Source organism: Oxyura jamaicensis, chromosome 5, assembly GCF_011077185.1.
Source record: "Oxyura jamaicensis isolate SHBP4307 breed ruddy duck chromosome 5, BPBGC_Ojam_1.0, whole genome shotgun sequence".
NCBI classification, from domain to species: domain Eukaryota; kingdom Metazoa; phylum Chordata; class Aves; order Anseriformes; family Anatidae; genus Oxyura; species Oxyura jamaicensis.
In genome coordinates, this window is record NC_048897.1 from 9,698,315 (window position 1) to 9,724,596 (window position 26,282).

At 54.7% G+C, this 26,282-nt stretch overlaps 1 protein-coding gene across 3 annotated transcripts in view; it reads left to right on the top strand.

Moving 5' to 3' along the window:
- The first annotated feature begins 8,252 nt into the window (after nucleotides 1-8,252).
- SLC25A22 (solute carrier family 25 member 22) overlaps nucleotides 8,253-26,282 on the top strand; it is a 38,699-nt gene continuing 20,669 nt past the window's right edge. Inside the window, exons 1-2 of one of the 3 annotated variants that reach the window (XM_035327858.1) lie at nucleotides 8,253-8,549; nucleotides 23,338-23,453. In XM_035327858.1, the coding sequence (XP_035183749.1) occupies nucleotides 23,434-23,453 (20 nt within the window). In that variant the 5' untranslated portion in view covers nucleotides 8,253-8,549; nucleotides 23,338-23,433. Of the gene's footprint in view, nucleotides 8,550-19,202; nucleotides 19,325-21,982; nucleotides 22,005-23,337; nucleotides 23,454-26,282 lie in introns of those variants that run through there. The other 2 variants (XM_035327859.1, XM_035327860.1) reach the window with 2 other exon arrangements.

The window sequence follows — 26,282 nt, forward strand, 5'->3', positions numbered from 1 at the left end:
TGCTGCGTAGAAATGGGGAGAAGAGTCTGGGAGGAGCAGGTCCAGGCAGCAGTAGGAGAGAGGGAGGGTATTGCTAAGCGTTTGGGTTCCTAAAGGTCGGTGCTACAACCAGGCCAGGCGACGGGAGATACACATGCCAAATCCTAGGCAGCATCATCAGGGGAGTCATCAGGACTCGTGCGGATAACACACATAACACAATGAAAGGGAAGTTAGGTCACTGCCCCGCAGATGTGCTGGTATCTGTCCTTCCCTGCCGAGCAGCAGCCGCTGGGCTGGTGGCCTTGGTGGCTGCAGGACTTCTTCTTGTAGCGACACCAAAGCAAGCACTGGGCTGGGAATATGGAGGTGCTTGTGGAAAATCAGAGCAACTGCCCCACTGCTCTTTTCTTCAGCTGACTTGGCATCAAATATTTGAGCTGGCTGAAAGTCAACAGAAAGCATGCTATTTTCAGGCGCGTTAACTTTATCGATAATCTCTTTGAGGCACAGTAACTCCTTCTCAGACCTGTAGTTGCTGTGGCCAGGAAATGCTGGTTACATTGCAGTAAGTGGTTGAAGCAGCAAAAAAGGATGTGGCATTTATCCTTTGGTTCCTATTTTCCTCTCTTATTCCACGAATTGGTTACAATTCTTGAAATCGACTGCCATTAGAGACAGACAAAATAAAATAAAGGGGAAAATAGTTCTTTTTTTTCCCTCCTCCTTTTTGACTGTAATGTCTACACCTCTTTAACTCTCACAATCAGACCCTCTTCTACCTCCTATAGCCCTACAGATCTCCAGCAGCATGATCCAGGGCCATGAACAGTGCATTTCCCATGCATCCCATGCCCTCTGCTTCCAGCTCCTGCTCATCGCAGCACTCCTCTGGCTGCCAGGGGCTGACAGACTCAAATAAAATGCTTCCAGCCCATACATGGCTTTAACATTAATAAAATTAGTTGGTGAGAAATGAAAGCCTAAGCAAAGCTCAGAGCGGTTTGTTAATTATAAAACAACACAGGCAAAGCCTAGCTGTGTCCTGGCAGGGGTTTTAAACACTTGACACGGCCTGACAGTGAAGTGGTGTACCATTCCCAGTGAAGGACCTGAAGGGAACGTGGACACGGCAGTCAGCTTGCAGGGGCTGCACTCAGTTTGTCTGCTGTTGGCAAGACAAAAGTGCTACAAAGCAGCACACAACCATCAGATGGGTCTGTTAAGGGACAGGCCATAGCTGTGGTGTTTTGAGGACTGGCTGGTCCAGCTAAGACCCTACAGAGCTTGCTAGGAGGGAGCACAGAAGCTACCCCACCAGTAGATAAGATTTCCTGCTGATCGGTACCATACAGTTTTTCTTCAGGCCTATACTCGACTGCGTTATACTGCTCTTATAAGGGAAAGAAAATCCGAGTTCCCTCAAATGCACTGTTTTCCCCCAAAAGGAGGCTCACAGCAGCTTCCACTGGAAAAGGTATGGGGCAGAGCCCCAGCCCAGAGCTGCCTTGAGGTGAGCCCGTCACCCTTGTTAGTTGTATGTTGTTAAAATAAAGCAAACAGCCTTTGGCACAAATGTGTGTCCATTTTCTGAACTCGGCAGAAATAAATTTTGTGTTCTTAAAGCACACATTTTCTTCTCAATTTGCTGTAAATCTGTGAGGCCTGAAAACCCATGGGGAGAGTCTGATGCTCGCTCCAGACCTCAGCTCCCTTGAAGAAGCTCTGTGCCTGGGAAATGTAGAAGCCAGGCAGGCATCGTGAAGGTGGAAAATTTTGCCTCTATCCTTCCTGCCTCGCAGGAGGCCTGTGTTCTCGCCCCGTGCTGGTGGTTGCTTTGGGAAGGCGGGACAGGATTTGCTCATTGAACACCAGAGCAGCTCTTGCCTTTTCCAGGTAGCAGACACTGGAACTGGGAAATGTGCAAGGGGTAGCAGGGATGCTCAGAGAAGAATATCACAGAGCATTTTTTATCCTCCTGGGGAGGAATGAAGACTGAGTAGGTAGCTGGTTCCCATATGCTGTTTCACGACTAGGTGGCAGCAAAGGAAACAGTCCAACAGCACCTGCCAAAAAAGCCGAAAGGACGTCCCCCCCCCCCCCCCCCCCGCATAGTTCTAAAGCTGACTCATTGCTGTGAAATGTTTGAGGTCAAAATATAAATGTTGTGTTCGGAAAGTAATTGGGTAAATTGGTGGGAAAACGATCCGCTGAAAGCCACGTGAATAGAGAGAGCGGAGCGCCTTCCCAAGCCTTTCTCAGGCAGGAGGTGAGTAAGACAGCAACAATGGGGCACGTGGAAAGCTGCAGCGGGCAGAGGGAGCGGATCAGACATCCCTGCTTGCTTTCTCTAGAAAGGCAAGAGGGTTGCTGCGAGTCTCGCTTCTGCTTCTGCTGAAACCTCCCCGTGGACACGGGGAGACCACGGGCAGAGGTGGCTGCTGCCCTGACCCCTCCTCGGAGCCGGGAGGATTTTGGTGGTGACCCGTAACAACCAGGCAGCACCATCCAAAGGCAGAGGAGACGCAGGATTCCCACCCTGGGCACGTTAAACGTGGACACATCCGCTCTGCCTTGATTTTACTGAACATCTCTGCAGAGAGCTGCAGCTGGAGGCGTCTTCCAGCACTGGCCGTGAGCAGGAGGTGAGGACACGCAGCGCTCTGGGGGACCCCTGGGCATGTCCCAGCCACTCCAGCTCTGCCAGGTCTCTGCCCGGGGTCAGACCCGGTCTTCTGGAAGTGTTGAGCAACACCAGGTTTAGACACAGCAGCTCTGTGTGTTCAGGAGACAGCAGGGCTCGTGCAGGGTGTGGCTGCGGCCCCTCTGGAGGGTCCTATCTCTGCACTGCTGAACCTGGGTGATTAGGCTTCTGATTGTGCTTTGTTGTTCTGATAAAGGGAAGCTTTAGATTGCAGCGAGTAGGACAGGCTGGGAGGGATGTGAGCTTAGGTATGGATCTTCCCCGTGCTGCTGCTTACAGCAGGCTCGCCCTCCCTCTGAAAGCAGGAACACCTATCCAGAAGAGGGACAAATGTTTTGGCTTTTCTTCCCTCCAGCTTGGAGAAAAAGGCAATCCTCGTGATTCTCAGCTCCTCCCCGAGGATGGTGCTGAGATCAAGCAGGTGCTGTGATGCTGGTTGGAGCTGCTCCCCCAGGCACTGCTTCCCACGCAGGTCGCTGGCCTCTGGGGCTGAGCATGTCCTTCAGCTGCTGCAGGGCAAGGAGCAGGCGGCTGGAGAAGATCCTGGTGAGGCTCTGATCCTGCTGCACTGAGAGAAGCAAGAAGACACCCTCAAAAATCCATTACGACAGATGATTTGGTCACAGCCCAGGCAGAGAAAAGAAGATCCCGCTGCTTAAACAAGATATTTCCTGACAACCGCTGCGCGGTGACGGTGGCTGGAGGGCAGAGACGGTCAGAAATGGATCCATCAGCTTTCGAGGGAAGGAGCTCAGGGTCCTGCAGTAACACGGCTCTTAAAGAGCTGGCAGCATCTTCCCAGCCCTGGGTGAGGCAGCGTGCCCAGGAAGCTGTAACCCTCCCTGCAGAGGTGTTTCAGAGAGGGATAGTGCAGATGCAGGTCTCTCTTAGTTATTTGTCCGTGCTGGAAGGACAGATGAAGAAATAAGCTGGGGAGAGAAGGGAGCACGGTAAAATCCCAGAGCAAACTAAACCATTTGCTGCACACCCTCTCAATGGGACGAGGGGCTAAGCCCTGCCAAAAGGCTCTTGTGGCAATAAGCGCCTGCAGCCGCCAGCTCCCTGCCAGCAGCCAGGCCCGGAGTGGGACGTGGCGGCCGATCTCGCAGCCAAGACAGCGCCATTCATCAGCACTCAATAAACAAAAGTGCCCCGCTCCTTTATCGGGGAGATAAACGCGCAGGGCAGACTGGTTGCCTTTGTGCTCTCCGTGCTGAGTGTGGGAGGCTGCCTCGGCTGCCCAGCGGGGCCAAAGGCACTGAGGCACCGCTGCTGCAGGAAACAGCGGGGAGAGATGTGTGGGAATGGGGTCACGGGGGGGCAGGCACCTCGGGTGGCGACCCAGGGATGCCAGGCATGGAGAGATGCTTATCTGGGGTGGCTGTTCCTGTGGGGCATGCTGCAGGAGCTGGGCCATGGTGTGAGTCAGGTCCTGAGGCGTTGCCGGCGCCAGAAGCCGCTTAACAAAGGAGAGAAAATCCCGTTTTTGTCCTTTTTTGGCTTCTTTATGGTCAGTGATGGAAGCTGGCAATTCCTTCTGCTTGCTTTTTTCTTTTATTTTCTTTTTCAGAGACTAACGATGCTGAGCCTTGATCCCCCTGCTTTTGCTGGAGAGAAGTTGCAGGAGGGTTTGCTGGCCAGCAAGAGAGGAACGCTTGTGTGATCCAAGCATCAGGGACTTTCCTCCTGCTGTTTGCTAGGCATTTGAATCAAATAGCTGCTAAAAATACAGCTGCAGCCTCCCTCCCTCGAGTCACCACTCCGTGGGGACAGACAGACCATCCTTGCTGGCACTCTTGGGCTCTTGGGGACAACAGAGGCAGGCGTGGGGCAGAGCTGTCCCCTCCTGTGCCCCAACCACTTCCCACCTGCATCCGCTTCCTCTCTCCTTTCTTTAAGGTGTAGATGTAAGGCTGAGCGTCAACACCAAAAAATGAAACCAGACCTGCTGGATCAGTGCTTTCCGGGTGATTCCCAGTGTCCAAGCCGACAGCCAGCTTTGAATCTGTGAATCATTTAATTCATCTTTGAATCAGCTAATACTCTTTCGCTGTATTTTTAGCGGTCGGATGCTGGATACCTCTCACATCACCTCTGTGCTGTTAACTCTGGCAGCCTATCCTATGATCCTAATGAACGAGATGGAGCTTGTTTGAGATTGATTCTTCCTGAAAATGATGTTGGCTGGTGTTAATAGTACGTTACTGCCTCTCCAATCTTTACCAGTTAAATTGTCTACCAGCACTCTGATTACCGTGTCCAGGGTGGCCACCAGGGCAGCGGTGACCAAGCTCATCAGATTTGTCTTTTTTAAGTGTTGGTTTAATTCCCACACTCGTCACGCACGTGGGGATTTCACTGGCACTCCGTGATTTATTAAAACAGAAAGCAATGCGAATGGGGGAGGAAGCTGAAAAATGCAGCCTCGTGAAAGCCTCTTCCTCTGCCAGCAGCCTGCATTCATCCCGTATCCTCCGCAGCACCAAAACAGCCCATATCCTCTCTGGCAGCCAGGCTGACGCTTTCCTCGCTTTCCGCTTTGAGATCTCAGTCCCACACGGGGAAAGGCGTGGGGCAGAGAAACACGAAATGTTTCCTGCCCTTCTCTGGGAGGCTGAACCGTGCCACGCAGCGGGTTTCTCTGCACGGGAGGGCCTGAGCTCTGCTCCTGGCCACGTGTGGAAGGGCAGGGGGTGCGAGCCCATGGCTGCGATCTCGCCCGGTCACCTTGTAGCAGATCAGACAGCACAGGTTGCTGCTGCTTTGGAAGCTCCACTTTGTACCCAGCAGTTTTAATTTTTTTCTTGTGCTCTGTCAGGAGAAAAAAAATTATGTTTGAGAGCACAGGAAACCTTGACAACCTGGCACTTGCTGAATGCGAATTCTCTTCCTCTGCTTTTTTTTATCCCCTCTCTTGAAGGCTGCCAGAGGAAGCGGGTCCTTTGCTCCATGCAGGTTACAAAGAGCAGTTGTTTTTATGCAGCAGAACCAAAAATAAAAATGGGTGGTTTTGAAGTCCTATTAAAACTCAGCGTAAAGCAGGCCAGCGTTAACCTCTTCTTTGCCAGGGGACAGCACTGTCCAGCCCATCTACAGGATGGCAAGATATGATAAATAGCAAAATCTGTCCCCAGCTACCCACGCTGAGTTCAGTTTGGCTTTTGTCCGTGTGAAACCTACTGATGCCTTTGCAAATCAGGGCAGAGCAGGGACGCAAGGAAGGCAGGACCAGATGCCTGGCTGTTCTCTGCCTAGCCCCTAGAAGTGACCCTGGGGGATGCCACTGATGGCACAGAAGCATTATGAAAACCAGTCTTAACTATATTCCCCTAACACCACTTGCTCGATTCCTGCTGCTGTTAACTGAAGCAAACCAGCTAGGGATGGAGGCAGCATGAAGAGCCCCATGTTGGTGCTTGCCAGAGCATCCATCCCGCCTGCTGCCTGCACCTCGCTGCCCGTGGTGGTGACAGGGCTGTGGGGCTGGACAGACCATGCTGGTGGCTCCCTGCCCATGGCATGGCCAATGTTGTGTGACGCGGGCTGAACAAAACGGCCCATGCCCCTCCATCAGGTGATGGGTTCCCTTTAGTCACACCGTGGGTGAGCAGTTCTCTGTCCCCTCACGCCAGCACAGCTGCACGTGGGGGACGCACCCACATTTCAGCCCTGGGATGGATGCCCAGCTGATCCATGCCAAAAAAATCCTGTGGTGTGCAGGTCTCCCTCCAGCCAGCTGCCAAACGGTCAGGTACCATCTTTCTGGAGTGAGCTTTGCCACCACCAGCCACCAAATGCTGCAATTTCTCGTGCTTTTCTCATCCCAGGCTGAAAAGTGCATGAGCTGCTCTCTTTTTCACCTACATCCAGCTCATTAGCATTGGCTTGTGGTATTTCACCAGCCCCTGGTTAACATCATTTTCTCACCTCAGGTCCCAGGTCTGACTGTGATTCCAAGCTCCTCTCATTTTCAGGCACGTGCACCTCTCTGCCATGTCTGGGCTGTTTGTCACGTCTGTGTAATTGCCACTTCTGTGTGTGCAGCGTTCTCGTTAGCCTGATGTGCTCCCCCATCCTTGTAGCTGCTCTTCTCTGATCACCTCTGATTTGTTGCACACCCTAACTGTGTATTTGTGCTCTGCCAGCTCCTGCAGGTGAACTCACGGTGTCTTTTACAGTGTAGTGCCAGGTGAACGATGCTATTACAGACGCGTTCCCTGGACACCTTCCCCTCTTTATGGCTGTCATCCCAAGAGCCACAGAGGGCTGCCTGGCTGCTGCTGTCCTCCTGGTCTCCTCCGTTATTTTCCAGAGCTTGTTGAAATAGTGTCTCAGTGGGTTTGGTTTGTTTGTTTGTCTTGTAAAAGGAGTCAGGTTTGAAGCCCCTGTGTCGTGTTTCTCCATCTGCGGCTCATCTCCATGAAAACCCAGCCTGACCCTGAAGCAAGCATCGGCTCCTTATTCCTTGCATACTTGGTGGTTTGTGGCCCAGGCTGCATTTGTGTGTGGCTGGAACAGTTTTTGGAGGAGCCCAGAGCCCAGTTCTTGTTTTTGGGCCCCTGGTTGTCTGAAATCCTTGGAATAGCACAGGCATATTGCTATCAGACACCACACTAAAACCCCACTGTGTCCTTCCTTTTAATTCTGCTTAAAAAAAGCGATCCCCTTTGCCTGACGCGAGCTGTCTTTCCAAAACCCCGTCTGCCTTCTGCTGGCCAGCTGTGAGGCCACCCCAAACCAGGAGGCCTCACCGTGGCTGGGCTTGCTCCAGTCTCCCCACTGCGTTGCACGTGTGTGCTTGCGTGAGGGTGCTGCAGCCCTTTCCGCCTCCTCAGTGCCCATCAGAGGTGTCGTTCCCAGTTTGCAGAAGTGAGAAAATCAGAATCCATCTGTTCCAGTGCAAAAACTAGGCAAAAACAACAGAAAATGGTGCTTTCCGCACATCACCTCGGGCGTTTTGGCAGAGCTGGTGCTTGTGGGAGCCGCAGGAAAATCGAATTAATTGTTAAAGGAGGGGTACGGCCCCTTGGTGGCCGCTGGCCTGGACATGTAGGGTGTCACCTGCTGCTGGCGGAGCGAGGGGCTCTTCTCAACCCCTCTGCACCACGACACGTCCCCGATACTGTCCTAATAAAAATGTGAAAACGATGCCTGCATGTGGCCTGGAGACATTACAGCTGGGCAGCCGTCCTCAGCAAGGGACAAAATATCATCACCCATGTGATGACAACCAGCCTGGCCTTTATTCTGTGGACAAGTTTTGGGGGTTTTGCTTGTTATTTTACCGGGCTGGAAGGATGCTCGCCAGGTAGCAAGATGACGGACTGGCGCGTTTGGTGGGCACACCACCAGCCATTTAATGGAGGCAAGGATGGCCGGGAGGGTCTTTCTGAGAGAAAAAATCCTCTTTTTCAGAGATTAGGTTCAGTCTGTGGGTGCTGTTGGGTCTGGAGCCCTCGGCTGGAGACGGATTCAGGGGGCCGATGGAACCGATGCCGCGGGGCCAGGCTCCTCCCCGGGGAGGCCGGCGCTGATCACTCCCCCCCTGTTTTAAGCAATTTACCTTGAAATCCCTTGGGGAATATTTCGGGGGGGGGGCTGCCTGTGGCCGACAGAGCCTGCAGGATCCCCACAGCCCCTTGGGGAGCGGGGAAGAACGGAGGCCGCGGCCCGCTCCGGGCCCCGGGCCCGTGTTGCTACGGCGACGCGGCGGGCGGGGAAGGGCCCGGCGCTTTTCCTGCACCGAGCACGGCCACAGAGGGCAGAGCTGAGCCGAGCCGAGCCGAGCCGAGCCGCCGGACAGGAGCTCCGCACCCCGCTCCGCACCGGCCTCCGGCCCCGGCGGGAGCCGCCGCCGCCCGGCCCGGTAAGTGCGGGCGAAGCCCCAGCGCCCTCCTCGCCCCCCGTCCCCGTCTCGTCCCCCCCCCCGCTGCTGCCCCGATCCCCGCCTTCTCCTCCTTATCGCGGGGCTGCGGCCTCCCCTGTGCCCCCTTTCCCCCCCTCCCAGCCCCGGGGCTCTAAGCTGCCCCCCCGGGGAGCACCCCGATGGGTGCCAGCCGCCCCCCTTGCTACAGGGGTGCGGGTCCCTTTGCTACATGTGGGGCCGGAGGCACATGTGGGGCGAAACCCGATTTGGGGAGATCGTCCCGAGGCCCCCCAGGGTTGCTCGGAGCTCCCCACGGTGCTGGGGTCGCCCTTGGTGGGCGCTGGGGACGGTGGCGACGTGCCCCGTCCTCCGCTCGCCCGCGCCTGAGGATTGCGGGCGACACGTGTGCGGTTGGAGCTGTGCCCCGAGAGCCCCGCAGCCGCCGCTTTTTGCCATCGAAAGCCACTCGTGTCCGTCTCCCCGGCTTCTTCCCGGGGTGGTTTGTGGGGTTGTAGCGTCTGCTGCCGCGTGAGCACGGAGGACGGGCAGCCCGAGCGCCGCCAGGATCCTGCCAGCTCTCCTAAGCCAGCTCCGCGCCTCGTGGAGGTGGGTCAAGGTTATCGTGCTCTTCCCCGCGGGGATGGGCGCCGTGGAAACGCAGGTGGGTTTGGGGGTTTCCTCAAGGTCACCCTGGGAAGGGAAGACCCCAAGCATCCTCTGTGCTGTCGCTACTCCCCGCTGGGCTCCTGCTGGGCGAGGACACAGTCGTGGAAATCGGATTTTCCAGTGCCTCGGGCCTGTCTCCTGCAGGGGTGCTCAGCTTGGGGTTCCTACATCTTGCTGGGCTGTCAGAGTCTAGCAGACAACCGGGCTGGACTGTATTTATTTGTCCCAAAATCTTTGTTTCCTTGAATCCCTCAAAAATGTAAGCACTCTGGCCAGGCGGGGCAGGGGCTGTCAGCACCAGCTGTTTCTGTGTAGCCCCCCGGGGGAAGGGGCCTTCATCCCCTGACACTCGCTGCCGTGAGGACGTGGCCCGTCGTGGTGGGGCTGCTGCCGCCGGGGCAATATCTGCAGTGATTTCGATCACTGCAAGCCATTGGGGCTCGCCTCTTAAACTCACTTCTTGGCAATGGGAAGCAAAAGGCAATCAAACTAGAGTGGTACTTGGCTGATAACAGTATATCATGTGGGGCTTGGATGGCGGTTGTCCTCTTAGCCGCAGCTTCTGTTTTGCTTTCCAGGCTGTTATAAGCTGTTATAAGGCGTAGAGGAGGCCTGATGGAGGGAGAGACTCAAACCTCTTCACCAGGAAACAAACACCAGTATTAAAAGAGGATTTATGCCTGTAGGATCTTGAATCGTGTACTTTTTGTTGTCATTCGTGCAGGTACGGTTTTTCTCCTGGTGTTGTGCCCTTGGGCTCGTTTGTTTCCAGGAAGCCCGTCATGGTGAGGCACGTTGCGTTTTGGCAGGAGGTGGATGGCCGAGTTGGAATACGGAGCAAACCTGCATCGTAAATTGGAGCACGGCACAGCTCTGAAGGAAAGCCTGCTGTCTTGTTTGACGCCCAACAATCTTGTTAATGTCTTACTAAGATGCCAGAGCCCTGTGCGATCCTCCTGCTGCCATTTTAAGAAGGGATAGTGTGCTGTGTTAAGTTACAAGGAGGCAGAAGTCATTGACAGCCTGGCAGGGTCATATGCTCCCCTTTTCCTGCCAAGACAGACGTTAGTGGAGAAGACGGGGAAGCACCTACCTGACCCTGGCTGGCCAAGGTGACGGCAACGTGTGTATGTAGGAGCAGTCTCCTGCTCACTTGTGCTTCATGTTTTGTGTTGTAGGATTCTGGCAGGGTAAAAGTGTGATGAAGACAAGGGACGGAGAAGGAGCTGCTGGGGTTTGGCGTGCCCTCAGAGCCTGGGAGCCGTGATACTCGGTGTTTTCTGGAGCTGTGCTCCAATGAGGGTGCCACGAGAGGGAAATTCTTGCTAAGGAGCTGCGAGCGTTTCATGTGCCTGCATAGTTGTTCTTACGTAACTGTCTTTATGCCAAAAATTGTGAAATATTGGGAGGGAGAGCTCTTCTGGATTAGGGCAGCAGCATTTATAGGGGGAAAAGTAGATGTGAAAACACTGCGCTGTGTTTGGAGCTCGTATTCCTGATGAGGGAACAGATTCCTCTAAGAACAGATTTTCCGTGGGGGGTGAAGCCTGATCTAGGTGTGTGATGACTGCACAATGCTGTGAAAATAGCTAATGATCCTTTGACACTCTGGAGTGACTAATGTGACTAATCCTTCCTCAGCCAGGAGCGCCGAGGTGTGGCGTAGCGCTGCCTTGTCTTCCCTTTGGGTCCTCCCTGGCAGGAGCCAGCTGTGTGCTGGGCTGGGGGACACTTGTTCTACAAACACTGGCAAACCCCTGAACCACCTCTTTCACCCCGCTCTGTGTCTTTTGGAAGCATAATGCTCTGGGCGAGCAGTTGCCCAACTCACCATAGCTGCTGAAAGGCAGTGTGCCCTTGTGAAATATTTGGGGTGAAAGGCGAGGGCGGCTGGTTGCGTGGCGAGAAGTTTAGCAGCACTGAATGTGTCTGCAAAGGCACTCGGGTGGCCCTTGGTGCTGGCCCACAGCAGGTCTGCCTGGCTGCAGCGCAGTGCTTGCTTTTGTCACTCGATCCCTGAGCTAACCTGGGCAGGGAACTGCAAAACTTTTGCCCTGGTAACTTCCCAGTGCCAGCAAGATCCCTCGCACAGGGTGTATCTTTTAATGGGCTGTTTCTGTCTGCCTAGAAGCACGCTGTGCTGCCAGAACGACATAAAAGAGCTTTGAACTAGGCCCCAAGGCTGAAGGAAGAGGGGAAAAATGCAAAATATTTTTGTTCAGTTGTTAGGAGATCCCGTGCTGGGGAGATGAGGTGTAACCAAACCAGGTTTGGAATGGCTGGGACAAATGAGCTTCCCTGTGATCCTGCTGGCTGCAGCTCGTGTATATTATAGCAGGGTGCAAATGCACCATCAAGGGACCTTCTGCAAGTCCCCTTTTATGCGCTGCTTCAGAACAGATAGGCATTTCTCCTAAGCCTGCCTTCTTCCTGGCTGTCCTTTTATCAGTTTTTGTTTTTGTTTCTATTTTGTTTTTCCCCAGGAGGAGGTTTCCACACACCTGCTGGCTGGTCAGTGGTGTCCCAGAGCCGTGCGCCGTGGCCCTTGGCTGCAGTAAATCGAGGTAGTTCTGGCACAGGCAGTGCAGCACATTCGGTTTGCACCAGCTGAGGTCAGATCATCATGTGCGAGCCCTCAGGCCATGGGGAGAGCCTGGGCACAGAGCCTCTTCAAGTCTGTCCCTTACAAGTTTGTCGTGTCCAGTTAGGCTTTCAGGTGGACATGTTTATGTCCCAGCTGCCTGCACAGCCTTAACTCTGCTCCCAGGTTTAAATCGTATTTAATCCTAATAGTTTGCAACAAATCCAACAAATTGCAGGATGGGGAGGGATCTGCTCGGTCTCTGAGTCCTGCCTCCTGCTCTAGCAGGGATGTAAGGACTGGTTATTTCTTTTCCGTCTGTGTATGCGTCACCTGCTGCCTTACCACTGCATTGTGGGGAAATGCAAAAGCCTGCTTTGCTGCCCGTGTCTGCACGTTTAGCTTCCGTAGAAATACCCAAACATCTGCACTACTAGAAGGTGAGAGAGTTGGAAGCGTAGCAGTGCACGAGCTTCGGATGCTGCCTGTGCAAGCCAGTGTTGTATTTATTTCTGACTCTGGTACGCACACACCCAGTACATCTCTTTTATGGTGCATTTCCCAAGGACTCCAGCACTGCAGAAATCGGTTTTTCCTATCCCCTCCTGTTTGCCTTCAAGCACAAAGGTAGGGTGCAGGAGGAGTGGGCTGTAACCTTGCGGTATGGCTTGCTGGGTAGTTCCAGTTGTTAAGATAAACTAAGAGGGGCACAAAAGCTTGAGAAAACAAGGCAAAAACCCAAATAAACCCAATGAAAAGACCTTGCCACCCTGGGTGGTTTGGATTTCTGTCTGGCAGTTTCCTCTTACGCATCTGCAAATAAGAAAGCTTTGCATACTTGCTCTCTTACAGGGGCTGCCCACATGGAGAAAGGGAAAGGCACCCGGGCAGGAATGCTTATTCTTAGTGTCAGAGGAAATGCGATGGGATGCTGTTTGTTTAATTTGTGAGGTCTGTGTTGATCTTGATTGAATGCAGCCCATGGTGAGCTACTCCCAGGAATGCAATTTTATGTTTGTTTTGTTAAACCTCTTCATAATCAGCTCTTGTTCTCATTTTAGCGGTGCTGTCGTGGGTGGGTGGCAATGCCTTGTCGAGTCTCCCTGTGCCGTGCGCCTTCCTTTGGCACCGACGCTGGTTTGTGGCGCACCAGCAGAGCTGTCTGGATTTCACTTCTTCCCTGGCTGCGTGGCATTTATTGATTTTTTAAAATTATTTTTAATTTATAGATTAATTTGCCAGAATCACATGAATTTGAGCAGCTGGAGATGCCCAAAGTCCCATCAAAGCCAGTGCTGGGCTGTGCCTGCCCTACCTGGGAGCTGGCTCCGTGGCTGGAGCTCCTCCTTTCAAAACAAAACAGGAAGTGTGATTTTGGGACAGGGTATTTCAGGCACTAACCATGAGTTTGGGTGCTGCTCTCTCCTTTGCCACAGACTCCAAGCGTGACCTTGGATGGGTGGTAAAACATCCGTCTGCCCCCGTAGCCTGCAAGCAAGCAGGAGCAGCAGCACTCGCAGGGTTTTGCCTCTTGTATGCAGTTGCAATGGCAGCTGCTGCAGAAGGTGTGATCTGACATCATGAGTGCTCTCTCCTGGGCCCTTCATTTTCCTGTTTTGTTTTATGTCAGTGTTCCCAAGCACAGGGATAGCTTCCTTGTCCGCGTCCTGGGTAAGCTGAGCTCTTCTCTGTAAGGCAACAGCCACACTTGTTGGTTCATCTCATCCTTCGGGAACAGCTGTTGTTTATGAAGGCTATTTTGTAAGGGTAGCAGTTCTTCTAAAGGACATAAAACACGTTGCGTTGGCCTGAACCCCTTCCCCTGAGCTGTCCCCGTGCTTTGTTAGCAGCTCACTGTGTGCACGTGGGCAGCTGTTGTCTTCTTGATACCATTTTTTGCAGAAAACGTAACACTAAGATTTAGTGATGCCCCGCTCTGGTTCTCCAAAACTAACGGCGAGCTCGAAGGAAATAGCTCGGACACCGCCGTGATGAGCCCGACAGACATGCCAGACGCTATATAAATAACCTGACCCAGCCCCGGGCCCTTCCCAAGAGAGGGACGATTCGCAGCCGCGCTCCGACGGACGGTCTGCCTCTGGCTTCGCCGGGGGTGGCAAGAGATGCCAGGCGGTGTGTGGGCGCGCTCCCGAGCGTGCTGCGCTCCCGGGAGGGCTTTTTTTACCCCTGTCCCTCTTTTTCCTTCCTTGTATTACCTGTCTCCTTCTGTGCTGTGCTGATGAGCAGGACCGCGTGTGTGTTTATTTGTCTGGAGCCTCCTAAATATATTCTCTCCCTGCTGGGAGCTCCTTGCCTGCTTTGCAGCCTGCTGGAGTCTCTGCTGATTCACAGCACCCTGGGCAAGGAGGGAGCTGGTGGAGGGATCACGCCGCAGACTCCAGAGCTGTCAGACAGCAGTTGCAGTCCCCTTGGCAATTCTCCTGCTCGTCACCAAGCACGTAGAAGGTTCTCCGAGGAGCTGCTAGGAGCAGCGTGACCCGTGCGGGGCTGCTGACGCGCGTCGAGCAAGGAACCATTTTGTTGTGCTCCCAACAGCTTTGGCGTAAGCAAGCAGCTGAGATGGGAGGAGAAAAACACGCTTTGTGCTGCAGGAGCAGAGCAGGTAGATTCATGCACCGGTACAGCAAAGGGACGGGCAGCAACAGCAGCGGTGTCCTGGGAGGACTGTCCTGCACTGCTGTGGCTGAGAGGCGAGGAACGTTGATCAACGTGACATTTAGCTGGCACTTGGCGTGTCTGGGGAGCATTAGTCACGGTGTGCCTTCAGCAGTGGGAGGTAAGGACATATGCTGCCTTCGTCGGAAAGGTCTCCACCTGCTGTTGCAAAGCATGGGGAAGCTGGGGGAATATCCTTGTGTTAGCCTGTTTGCTCTCCACGCCCATCTGGTGCAGAAGGTAGCAGCCACGCAGCCGGGGCTGAGCTTGAAGGCTGCACACAGTGTCCGCGTGCTCGCACACAGGAGCCCTCTCGGGAGTGACACCCGTCAGTTGTTCCACAGCCCCCACAAGGCTCTGGGTCTTTTAAAGCATTCTGTGCAGCACCCAGGCACGCTCGCATCCCGGGCTTCCCAGAAGGGATTCTTGTTCTATTTTCCTGCTGTTCATCGGTGGGTCTTTTTTGGTTGGTTGTTGTTTTTTTCAGCTGCAGGCATGGGGAGCCAGGGAGAAGGCCTGTCAGAAGGGAGTGAGGCTGGTTGCTGGGGGAAGGAAGAGCTCCCTCCTTTTTGGCAGTGTCATGGGTTTGTGCCAGGCTAGTGACTGAGTAACCACAGCCTCTGCTGGGGAAGAGGCTGACGTGGCTTGAAAGAGATGTACTTTCCGGGGCTAAAAATCCCTCGTATGGTTTCTGTGTGAAAATATTTGCATCTTCTCTGCCAGCTCACTGTCAAGGCTGCATGGAGCCTGTGCCCGTGGCTCTGTGCAGGGGATGAACCGCATTGTACTGCAGCCCTGGGTACCTGGTAGGAGATGCTGTCCGTGGGGAGCGTAAGCATCTTTAAAATGCTGCGCAGTTCCCACGGCATGGTCCTTGCTGCTGGGCACAGCTCTGCGAACTGCCCGACGACACACATGGTGTAGGAAGAAGTGGGAGCAGAGGGGAAAAAACCCTCTCCTGCTTTGCTCTGTCACGGTCCCCTAGTGTCCCCTAGCAGGAACATGCGCATGCTTTGCAAAGTGCTCGGTGAGCACGTGGCCTCGGAGATGCACAGAAATACGAGCGACTTCCTCTCCTCTTCCTCTTCCTCTCCCTGCCTCGTGTGCCAGGAGGCAGGCACCGCAGCGCGAGCCGGCACCGAGGAGGGCTCCTCTCTGGTGATGGCGGAGGTGAGGGACCTGCTTCTCGGGGCTGGCAAGCGGGGGGCTCCTTTCTGAGCATACCCCAGCCTGGCCAGGATCGTGCGTCTGCCCTTCCTGCCCTCCTTCCCCTTCTCCCCACCGCGCTCTTCCCCTGCCTCCTCCCCTTTCGGGAGGATCCGTTTCTGTTCTGACACCTGGCCCCGCTGCAAGGGGCCCCCAAATGGCACGGTGTCACCCCGAGGCCGGTGACATGCTCTGCGCCGCGCTGATGGAGGGACGAAGGGCCGAGCCAGCTGGCCCTTCGGAGAGGGGATCTCGTTTCCCTCGTTGCGCCCAGGGCTGGGTGAAGGAGCCAGGCTTCTTGCCCGATAACCAGGCAGCTGGGCTGAGCGAGCTGCGGGGCGCGAGCCGCAGCGCTCCCGTGCTGCTCCTCCTCAAGCCTTGTCAAGGCAAGTACCTTCCCCTCTCGCACAGCTATTATGAAAGAGCCTGGGTTTGTTGCACCCTTCTCTCCCTTTGCCCTCGGGGCACGCTGGGCTTGTTTGAATTAATGTAATTAGCACATGCCTTATTAGCTCACTAAGGCACAAAGAACTCGTGTATATTTGTAGCCAGGTTAAGCAGCCCCTATTAGTTTAATAACCGTGTCCTCCTCAGTGCATGGCAACAGTTAACGGCTGGCGGTGACTCAGGATCGGGCAGGATGGAGGGAATTTGGGCAAGGTATACGTGTGTGCGGTTCTCTTTTATTGTGTTGTGTTTTTATTAACGAGCAGGGCTGCGAAGGGAATTGGCAGCAGGCGCGGTAGATGGAAGGAAGCTTTCTGCTCCAGAGCCAGCCTCCTGTCCCCGCAGCGCTGCAGCCCCCAGCCCCTTTTGGGGCTCTGCCACGCGCAGAGCTCAGCTAGGTGCTGTGGGACGCCGCCAGGACGTCCGCCACCAGCTGTTTTCTCCACGGGGTGTGGGTTCTGGGGGAGCGAACACCGCTTGGTGCTCCACCACCCTGGCGTGACGCAGCCTGCAAGCCCAGGGCGATGGCGTGGAGCTCTGCTCCCACAGTCGGGATACTGAGAGCCTGGGCTGTTTCTGCAAGCAGCGAGTGACACGTTCTGGGGGCTCCTTTCACCTGAGATCAGCACACATGCAGAGGAGGTTCCCTGCATGTCTTCTCCTCCCCTGCTTGCAGTAATTATGGGCCACGTTCTCTGCAGCGAGCAGGAGTGGGAAGGATGAGCAGGAAAAGCGGTGCTCAGGGCAGCTGACGTGCTTGCACGGCCTTTTGTCCTTTTTGTCTGCAGACAGCTGTTGGAGCAGAGATGTAGGTATCCAGCTCTCCCTCCCTCTTCGTACTTTGCCTCATTTGCTGTTTCACCCCTTTGCCAAGAACCGGTGAGCTCGGGCTGTCGAGACCTGAGCTGTTCCCCATCATCGTGAGCTTGTGCAGGAGCACCAGTGAGAAGACGAGGCTGTTACGGGCAGATGGGCAAGGGAACCCCGTGAAATTGGACAGAATTTAGCAGGGTGAGTGCTTGCAGTAATGCTCCCTCTCACTGCAGCTGGCGGAGGACCAAGGCCCAGGCTCCAGCAGAGAGAAGGAGCACTTCTGGCTTTTGTCTGCTTGAGGACCTGGTCATCCTGGGGAACACGACAGGAAAAATAAAAGTGTGAGATCTCCGTGGAGTGACGGGGATGCACAAGAGGCCGTCTGCAGCAGGTTGGCTGCCTTTTCCCCTCCCTTCTCTGTCTGTTCCCTGGCTCGGGTGAGTTTGGAGAAGGAAGGAGCAGTCTCGACCTGGCTGAGTATAACATGACAACTTCATCCATCTTCTGTCGTGCTGCGGGAGCCGCCGTGTGTCGGCACTGACCCAGGAGCCCCTTGCTGGCTGCTGGGCTGGAAGGGACAGAGCTGAACTTACAGCCCTTGTGGTACGGCCCCTCTGCAGCCTCGGGTCTGGCACCAGCCCAGGAGGACGCGCTGCAGGGCATCGGACAGGAACAGCTCCGTGGGTGTGTAGGTGGTGCTCTGATGAGGTAATGCCACGAACTGGCCAGAATTTTTTTTTTTTTCTTTTTTCTTTTTTCCCAGCAGGGCTGCTGAAGGCCTGTTCTTTCAGAGGAGAGCACTCTGCTGAGAGCCAGGAGCCCGGGTTTTGTTGCCCATGGGGAATGAATGGGCCCTTTCACACCCCAGGTCCTCAGCTCTGCCCTGTTTGCCTCGTTCCTACTGAGCGAGCTTGAATCCAACACTCATTTTCCCTTGGGCTCCTCGGTTGGTAGTTTTTAGTTACTGCTTTGTACCTTTTTTCTACTCTGCCGGTCTCTTGGCAGAGCACCCTCGTGAGGGCTTTGCACCGCTTCGTTTCCCATGTTCAGCAAGTCCTTCCAGATCAGAGGAGTGGTCTGGCTGTGCCATCAGGCTCCGGGTCTGCCTTTTCTTCACAGACAAGGCCACCACAGAACAGTGAAAAGGACAGATTTCATACAAGTTCTTGTTTCTTTTCCCTGCTCCGTCTCTGATCTTCCACACTCCAGCTTCTCGGTTAGTTTGTGCTCTTTCTCCAGCTGACGCCGTGTTTCTCCAAGGCTGTAATTTCATAGAAACTGGCATGGGGAACTGCTCCGGAGTGAGACGGGTTGAAAATGTGTTTGAATCACACCAGTTCGATGCATGACTACACGATTTCTCAAGCAGCACTTGGAAGGGGGATCACTGGCAACAAGCAAGCACTTAGGTCATCTCAGGATGTCCGAGCTGTGAACTCGCCTGAATACCAGCATGGTCATGTCTGGCTGCTTCAGTGTCAGTCAGTCAGCTTCTGCTTCCACGTGTTGCTCCAGCTGCAAAATGACATCGGCCGTTGTAACCATTGGCTCTGGGAGCTTCCCCGTAGCCTGTTCATTGTGTCTGCGTACGGACTAGTTGCTCCGTAGCTACCTTTACAAGATCCCCGTGAATCAGGGCGTGGGTTTGCAGGTCTCTGCCGACCACAGGCTGGAGCCTACGGCTGTATTTCAGCAAAATGCTGGGCCTGAATTTCTGCTGCTGCTGTGCTCTGGCCTTGTCTCGCCGTGTCACTAACAATGTCACAGCAGGAGATGTGTGGAAAGGGCTTGTGTCCCTCTGGCTCCTGGCTGAAACGTTGTCTGGAGAACAGGGTGTTCCTCAGCCTGCTGGCTGCGGTTGGAAATCCTGTCTGAAGGCAAAGAGCAAGTCAGCAAACGAGCTGGAATGGGAGTTCAGGAGCCTTTGCTGCTAATCAGGAGTTCTTGTTCCCCTCTGGGGACACCCAGGTTAATCTATTCTGCCTCTTCTTGTGTTTGCAAAGCCAAACACCTCTGTGCTGTGTCCTCATCCTGAGGCCTGTTCTGCATCTCCAGGAAACTAGCCAATTTCTTTGCGGCACAATGGAGGTGTCTGGAGGCATTTCTCTGTCACCATGAGGGCAGCACGGGGATGGTGATGCTGCCCGGACCGATGGGTGAATTGCAGGGAGCACGGAGGCCAGGTACTGGGGCAGAGTTTGCTGCTCTTCCGTTCCTTCTGTCCCCTCCACTGCGCGGGCAGCCAATGGGGCAGGCGGGCCCGCGGCACCTCCCCGCGGGGACTTTGCCCCCCTTTCACCTGAGCCAAGGGGGGACCTGCCCCGGGCTTGGCACTCCGAGGGCTCGGCGTGGACGGGCCGGCTGCGGGCTCCCTTCTGACCACGAGGTGAGTGAGTTTGCATCTGCAGCGCCGGGGCTTCCAGAGGGGCTGCGCAGCCCGAGAGCCGTGCCCCTGGTGGTGAGGAAGCAGCCCGTGGCGTGGGAGCTGCTGCGTTTTATGGAGGACCGATGCCGTGCTTGGGGCCGCAGGGAAATTCAGCCTGGCCCTGCTTCTGGGCAGGTGAGAGCCAAGTCAGCAGCATCCCCATGGGTGAGACTTCCCGGTGCCGGTTCCCTGGTGTGTTCACATCTAGGAAGCAGCTTCTCTCAGAACATATTTGCGGGTCGATTTGTGTTCCTAAAATCTCCCCTGGCACCTCTGCTTCAGTCATTAGGAAAACTTGGCAGGGTGTCCGTGCCTCCGAATGCGTTTGCAGCGTGAAGGAAGGCGGCGTGCTGGTCCCGGAGGGGCTCTCCTCTCCCAGCAGCTCGCGGCGTGTCGCGGAGCACTGAGTGGGAGAGCCAGGACCCGCAGAGCCCGGCGGCTGCGCAGGCAGGGTCTGCGTGCATCCCAAGGGGCAGCTGCTGCGGAGAGCATCTGGGGGGTACGGAGGCTTCGGTGCCACAATGCTGAGGGCTGGCAGGCGTCCTGTACAGATAAGGTGAGTCTCAGCCCGTTGGGATCGTGGGGAGGAACTCCCAGCTGGAAGCTGGCTGAAGCTTGTCATTTCCTCTCCCTTACGCCTCTGCATCCGGCCTGCCTGGGCTGCCAGGAGCTGGTGGCCGATCGCTTTTTACCTCCTCTCTCGACAGCGATCAGCCGCCTTGCTGTGTCCTCTCTCCACAACCAACGCCTCCTCTCACCCTCGGAGCCCCGTTCCTTGCTGTTGGCTTTTCTGGCTGGGGCGCCGGGTTTTGTCTGCTCTCGAGACAAATGGGAACGCGTGGCAGGGAGTCCTGTTTTCCCCTTCTGCTGTTTATTTTCAAGTCAAGGTTGTAGTTCAAGTGTTTGCTTTCAGTGACAGCTCCAGCATGTGCTGGCCTCGAGTTCTGTCATCCCTGCCTGACCGCCCTGCACAAATGTTTGTGCTGGCACGGGAGCGGGGACGGGAACACATGTTTGGGAGAGGACAGGGCTGCTTCTTTCAGCAGCAGCGCCAGATAACGTTGGCTGAAGGTCTCCCGTCCAAACGGCAGCCTGTGTGCGCTCAGATAAACCGGCATGTCTCGGCCTGGCAGGGGGAGAGCAGGACAGGACCGAGGGGGCAGGGCACCTCTCTTTCCATCCAGGCTTTGCGGGTGCTGCAGCTGATCGAGGTTACTGATCAGAGCCCAGATCTGTCTTTTGCTGTGCTTAAAAATATGGGGAGGACCCTGCGACGTGTTAATCCCGTGCTTGTTAGGGGGAGGCATGAGCAGAGGACTCGAGTGGCTGCGTGCGGGTGCTGTGGAAGAGGTGCTGCGTCCTCCCCTGCTTGCTCTGCCTCCTCCCCCCCTCTGTGAGCCCTGAAGTCTCAGCCAGGCAGAGGACAGCCGGCCGCAGCTTCCCTTGCCTAGAGAGAAGCAGAGGGGGAAGATCCACCCGTCTGTGCCCCCGCCTGGGCTGTAAATCCTATAATTATGGTATAATTATGGGATGCTTACCGGAGTAAGCACTTTTCCTTTGAGCGATAAGGCGAGGAGACACAAAGGTTCAGAGTCCAGCCCCAGCAGCAGGTCTGAGGGCTGCAGAGCTGGCCACCTGGAGGAGACCTCACAGGATGAGCATGGGGTGTGCAGCAGGGACGGGGAGCAGAACGGGGCCATTGCTCCAGCGACAGAAGCTGCGAGGACCGGGTGCATCCAGAGCTGGCCAAGTCTGTGTTGTGGTACCCTCAGTCTGGCTCCTCTGTCCCACTCAGGAACTGTGTTTTTGGGAGCTGGGAAAGGGAGAGACAGGGTCGAGTGGGCTCCCGGGCTGTCTGCACAGCCGTGTGGGCTCTCACGGCGCTTCTCTGCCTGGCACGGAGGTGCTTCCCCGGGCACGTCGCTCTACAACTAATTTGCTTGATCATTTTAATAAATGGAGAAGGGACGTCGTGGTGTGCGAGTAATGGGGCATTAATCCACGCCTAGCTGTGCTAACAGCACTCCAGAAAGGAATTACCGCCACGTAACTCATCGCCTGCGCAGCTCTCGTTGCTGTAATTACGGCACGTACAGATGAGGGACCCCCTTCCGCTAGGGTTTCCCAGCCTCTCCCACTCAAAGGCAGGCCTCTGATGGCTCTCATTTCCCCAACCCGCCTGTACCAGATCCTCCAGGCTCCTCGTGCCCCTTTCCTTCCTAGGATAGAAGCATGATGTTGTCCTGGGTTTCTTTTTCTAATCATCCCGTAAGATCAGCAGCATTCTCCTCCCAGCCGATGGCTTTGCTCCTCGGGCTGCAGCAGTTCTCGTCCTGCCCTGAGAGGGACTGGGGTCTGGCTCTCCCCAGGAGCTTCCTCGGCAGGGCACCGAGGGCTTCATGCTGCACCACCCTTTAAAGGGCTCGGGGAATCCTGTAGGCTACAGGAGAGCGCTCAGGTAGAGTTCGCGGTCACACTGGGCTTGTTTTGCAAGCGGTCACTTGCTGGAGCTGCGCTTAAACAAACAGAGCTCAGACAAGCTTTCCACCTCGGTGCGCTAAAACCTCTCGATGCATTACAATCCCCTGGCCACGGACGTTGAGGCCTCTGCTGTGCCGGGTGCTGGAGAAGAGGTCCTCAGGTGCTGGTGTCTGCTAGCAGAGGAGGAGCGCACCCGAGCCTGGCACGGGCTGTCGGGATCGCCCAGCGCGTTTTGTCGGAGCTGCTGCCTCAGTAAGCACAAACATCCTGCTGAGGGTGTAGATGTTATCAAGCGAGCTTTCATGGTTCAGGGCTTATTTACGCCGGGATAACAGGCTTTCAGCTGGAGCTGGTCTCCCCGTGTTTGTTTTTGTATTTTGGTCTTGTTCTGGGTAAAGCGATGGGGAATCAGATTAAACAAACCTGAAGGAAATTGCTCTCAGAGACGTGACAATGCACACAGAGAAAGGTGCAAGCGGTTTTCACTTGGAAAGTGCAGACTTTACCCATCTCCGGACATTTTTAAGCCCTGCTTCCTCAGGTTAGTCAGGTAAGGATCAGGTAAACTCTCTGGAGAGGGACTGTGGAAGAGAAGGAAGGTAACATTATGTAGCAGGTGGGGTTGGCGTGCCGTGTTTTGGAGAGGAGCCCCTTTCCTTAGCAAGCTGTGTGCTGGTTGCTCATGGCTGTGGCTGGATTTGGGGCTGCCAAAGGCAGCTTTAGTCCCACACAACCAAATTGTGGGGCCGTACCAAGTGCTCTCCCTCTGCCCTGTCCGTGACACTTGGCATAGAGAGTGGTGCAGGTCAGCGCTGAACCGTGTGTGTAACCTTCCCCCTGCCTCGGGGTTAGGCTTTCTGTGAGCTTTTATCCCCAGGAGCGCCTCTTGCCCTCCGGTTGCATCTGCAGAGCAGAAGCAGGGTCAGCCTGAAAGCCACCTTGCTGAAAGTGAAATCCTGTGGGGCTTAGAAAATCATCTGCAATCAAGGGGCAAATTTCAATCCCGAGGCAAAGGGCAGAGATATTTCCTCTGCTTCAGTCCTTTAGAAATGGAGTGCCTGTGCCCTGGAGGGAAGGGCCAAATGGGGTCTCTGTGGCATTTGATCCTCTTGGGGTGGCGGCGTGGACCTGTAGAGGGCTGGCGTTGGGGGTCCTGGTGTTTGCAGGCGATGAGCACCCCTCTCCTGGATGCCAGGCAGAGCTCGGGCACTGCCTTGCTGCGGCCCTTCCCCACATGCTGCTGGAGCCTGACGACTCTGGCAGCTCTTCCTTCCAGTTGTGCATCTATATTTATATGTACGCAGACGTATTTTTATACAGCTCCCTCGGGAGCCCAGTCAGCAGCTCAGTCTCCTCTATCAAAGGAGACAAGGTGCTCTCTTAACTCACTTCTTCCTCAGCCTGTCTCACCCTGCCAAGTAGGACCCGGGCTTCAAGAAGAGCAGTGCCTGTTCTCAACTGTGTCTCTTTGGTGTCTTTCTCTCCTTTCCCAGGAAGAAACCAAACTGGAAAAGAAGTGACTGAAAAAGAAATTAAAGAACGGTTTGAAGGAACAAATCAATTTCTTAACGAGATCAAGTTGGAATTAAATGGCTGATAAACAGATCAGGTAACTTTTTTAAAAAAATGTTAAGTTGCTGGCTGTGCTTTGGAGATTCCTGTTGAAGTATTTCAAACTCAATCCCTTTTGTGCTACAGGAGGTTGGAGAAAAACACCTGAGCATCTCTTCTGACCTTAAACAGCTTTGACTCCTCTGCTCCTTTCTTACCTTCTTTTTTTTTCTTTCACCTTTTATTTCTCCTCAGCCTTCTCTTAGTTTGTGCCTTTTCCTTGTTCTCGCATCTCTGCTTTCTCAAGCTATTTGTCTCACTGCTTTTTATTTCTCTCCTCTGCTTTTGACCTTTCATGAGCCCATTGCTTTTTGCTTCCCCTTCCAAAGGTCAGCTTGACCTGCTGACTTCAGCTGCTGACATCAAGGGAGCAAAGCCAGCTCCCTGACCAGCTGTGGATCCAGTGCTTATCAGAACAAAGTCCGCGTAGATGCAGCCTTGTGCCCTTCTTCTAAAGCCACTTAATGCTTGAGTGATTGCAGGAACATGAAGTACCAACAATAATTGGTGGCACTTAAGTGCACAGCAGGAGCTTAAGAGCGTTGGTCCCAGCGTATGCAAAGGCTAGATCAGAGTCCTGTCTGGAGATGAACTGGGATGTGTTTTCTCAGAGGACATCATTGTCCCCTGAGCTCACTAAGATCTGTGCCAGTGCTAAGGGTTGAACTTTCTGCTGCTTGTGAAGTTGTCCAAGATGAATGACTCCTGTCTGCCATTGGATTCCTCTTGTTTTGTTGTGTGTTTTTTTGTCACCTTTTTCTGATATTTGCCTTTCCAGGCTATTAGCCCAGGACAAGAGGGAAGCAGGTAGCCTGGATCAGTGGGGGAATGAGACCTGGTGACAGAGGACCAGGATTTGGTAACAGCTGAAGGCTAAAGGACAGAGGGCTGCCCCTTCTTAGGGTTTGCCATGATTAGGATATCTTCCTGCCCACCTTCCTCCTGCAAATGAAGGCAGTCCTGAGCTGCACTGATAACGAGACAGCACTGCCGAGTGTTCATGTGCCTAGATTTGCCTGTCATCAGTTACCCAATCTGGAGAGCACTTGGCATTCTCTTATGCCAGCAAAGGGCACGCTGAGATTCACTCCGTGAAGCCTGACGGGTGTGTGTCCCTGGTAGCCTCAGCAGAGCACTGAAAGCAGATGTCCCTGGCCATTCTGAAGGAAGGGGAGACATCCTGGAAGGTCTCCTCCAGCCTCTCCGATACCCTCCTGGCAGTGTGAGCAGAAGCCTGCTGGCTACAGGGGCTAGTTGGAAGGGCTCAGGGGGAGCACTGGGAGAACTGGGATGTTTCTCTATCCCTTCTAGTGCAAAACTGAGCAAGTGCCATTCACGTGCCAGCCTACGTTAGCTCCATTTCACTAAGCACTGTGCACGTGGGCCGTGAGAGGCAGGGGCCATATAGAAGATAAAAAGGAGAGAGAGCACGGGGTAGTCATCCTGGGAGAGAGCAGAGAGCACCAGGGTAAAACATGGAGTGACTCGGCATAAAGGGAAAAGCTTTTGCTTCAGCTGTGGTGCCCAGCTCTGTCTGATCCTTGGTTTCAGGTTTCTCTCTGTGCCCCGATCCCTTTACCTTTTCCTGCTCAGGTCATCCCTGCCATCTGTGGGACCGTGAGTCTGTGGCAGTCACAGCCAGCCAAGCTGAGGACATCCTTCTAAGCTTGGATAACACACCGAACACCTCCGCCCTTGCAGCACAGGTCTGTCATCCTGTCGTCATGCTAAAGCAAAATGAGCTTAACACCAAAAGACCAAAAACCACAGCAGCACTTTGCTGCAAGGGGAGATCAAGGGCACTGCATTTCCCCAGCTGTGCTCGTGTAACTTTTATCTGAGGGTTTCACCAGACACCACCACACGCTGTCTGCACCAGTGCACTAGTGCTCACGGAGGAACCTGCATGCCTGGGTGCAGATGCCGCTGGAGGCTTGAGCAGGGATTTCTCATCCACAGATAGGGCGAGGAGCTCTGTGCAGCCCTGCAACCCGTGTTGCTCCAGGTATTTGGCTTGCCCAGATTTATCAAAATATCCCCCTTTTGTGCTGGGGTCTGTGCTGAAATCAGTGAATCTTTTGTACCCAGTGTGCTAGCAGGCAAGATGTTTGCCATGAGCCTGTGCCTCACTCCCACCTGATGTAAACTCTGGGATGATTTCGCTGTTGGAACAGGCTGAGAGCAGGCATCTGCCTGCCCCGGGTGTCTCGGAGGCACTTAGAGAAGTGGTGACAGCACTGAGGCTGGAAAGAGGCATGGGTAGCATTTGTAACCTGCCAGCAGTGCCTTCAGAGCTGAATTTGGGGAGGCTGATGTGATCGTCTCTTGAAATATCCTCCTGTCCAATGGAGCTTCCATCCTGATGCACTTCTGGTCTGTAAGCTCCCCTTGCAATGTAACGGGGTTAGATGAGGAGAATGCTGTGAAGCTTGCATACTGCTTGAAATTTTCCCATGTCCTGAGACAAAATGAGCACAGGAGTTTGCAGGCACATCTATTCCCTTCTCCAGCCGTGGTGCAGAGATCTCTGAGGCAGCAGTGTCTCAGGCTGGTGAGATCTTAGTCTGGCCCAACGCTGAGCTCATGCACTGACTTGGGCCTGGCTTTCGAACACGCCGTGCTTGATTTAATCTCAGTGAGCACCATCTTGCTCCTGGATGTGGGCTGAGCCTGGGTCTGCCTGCCCGTCCTTGGCACCTCTTCTTCCAGCTGTGCAAGCCCCGGGCTGTGCATGCACGTGGAGTCGGGGAGGAGGAAGGAGCTCTCGCTGCCAGAGAGCAGGAAGGAATTTCCTGGAGTGTCAGGTTCCTGCTTAGCACTTGCAGGC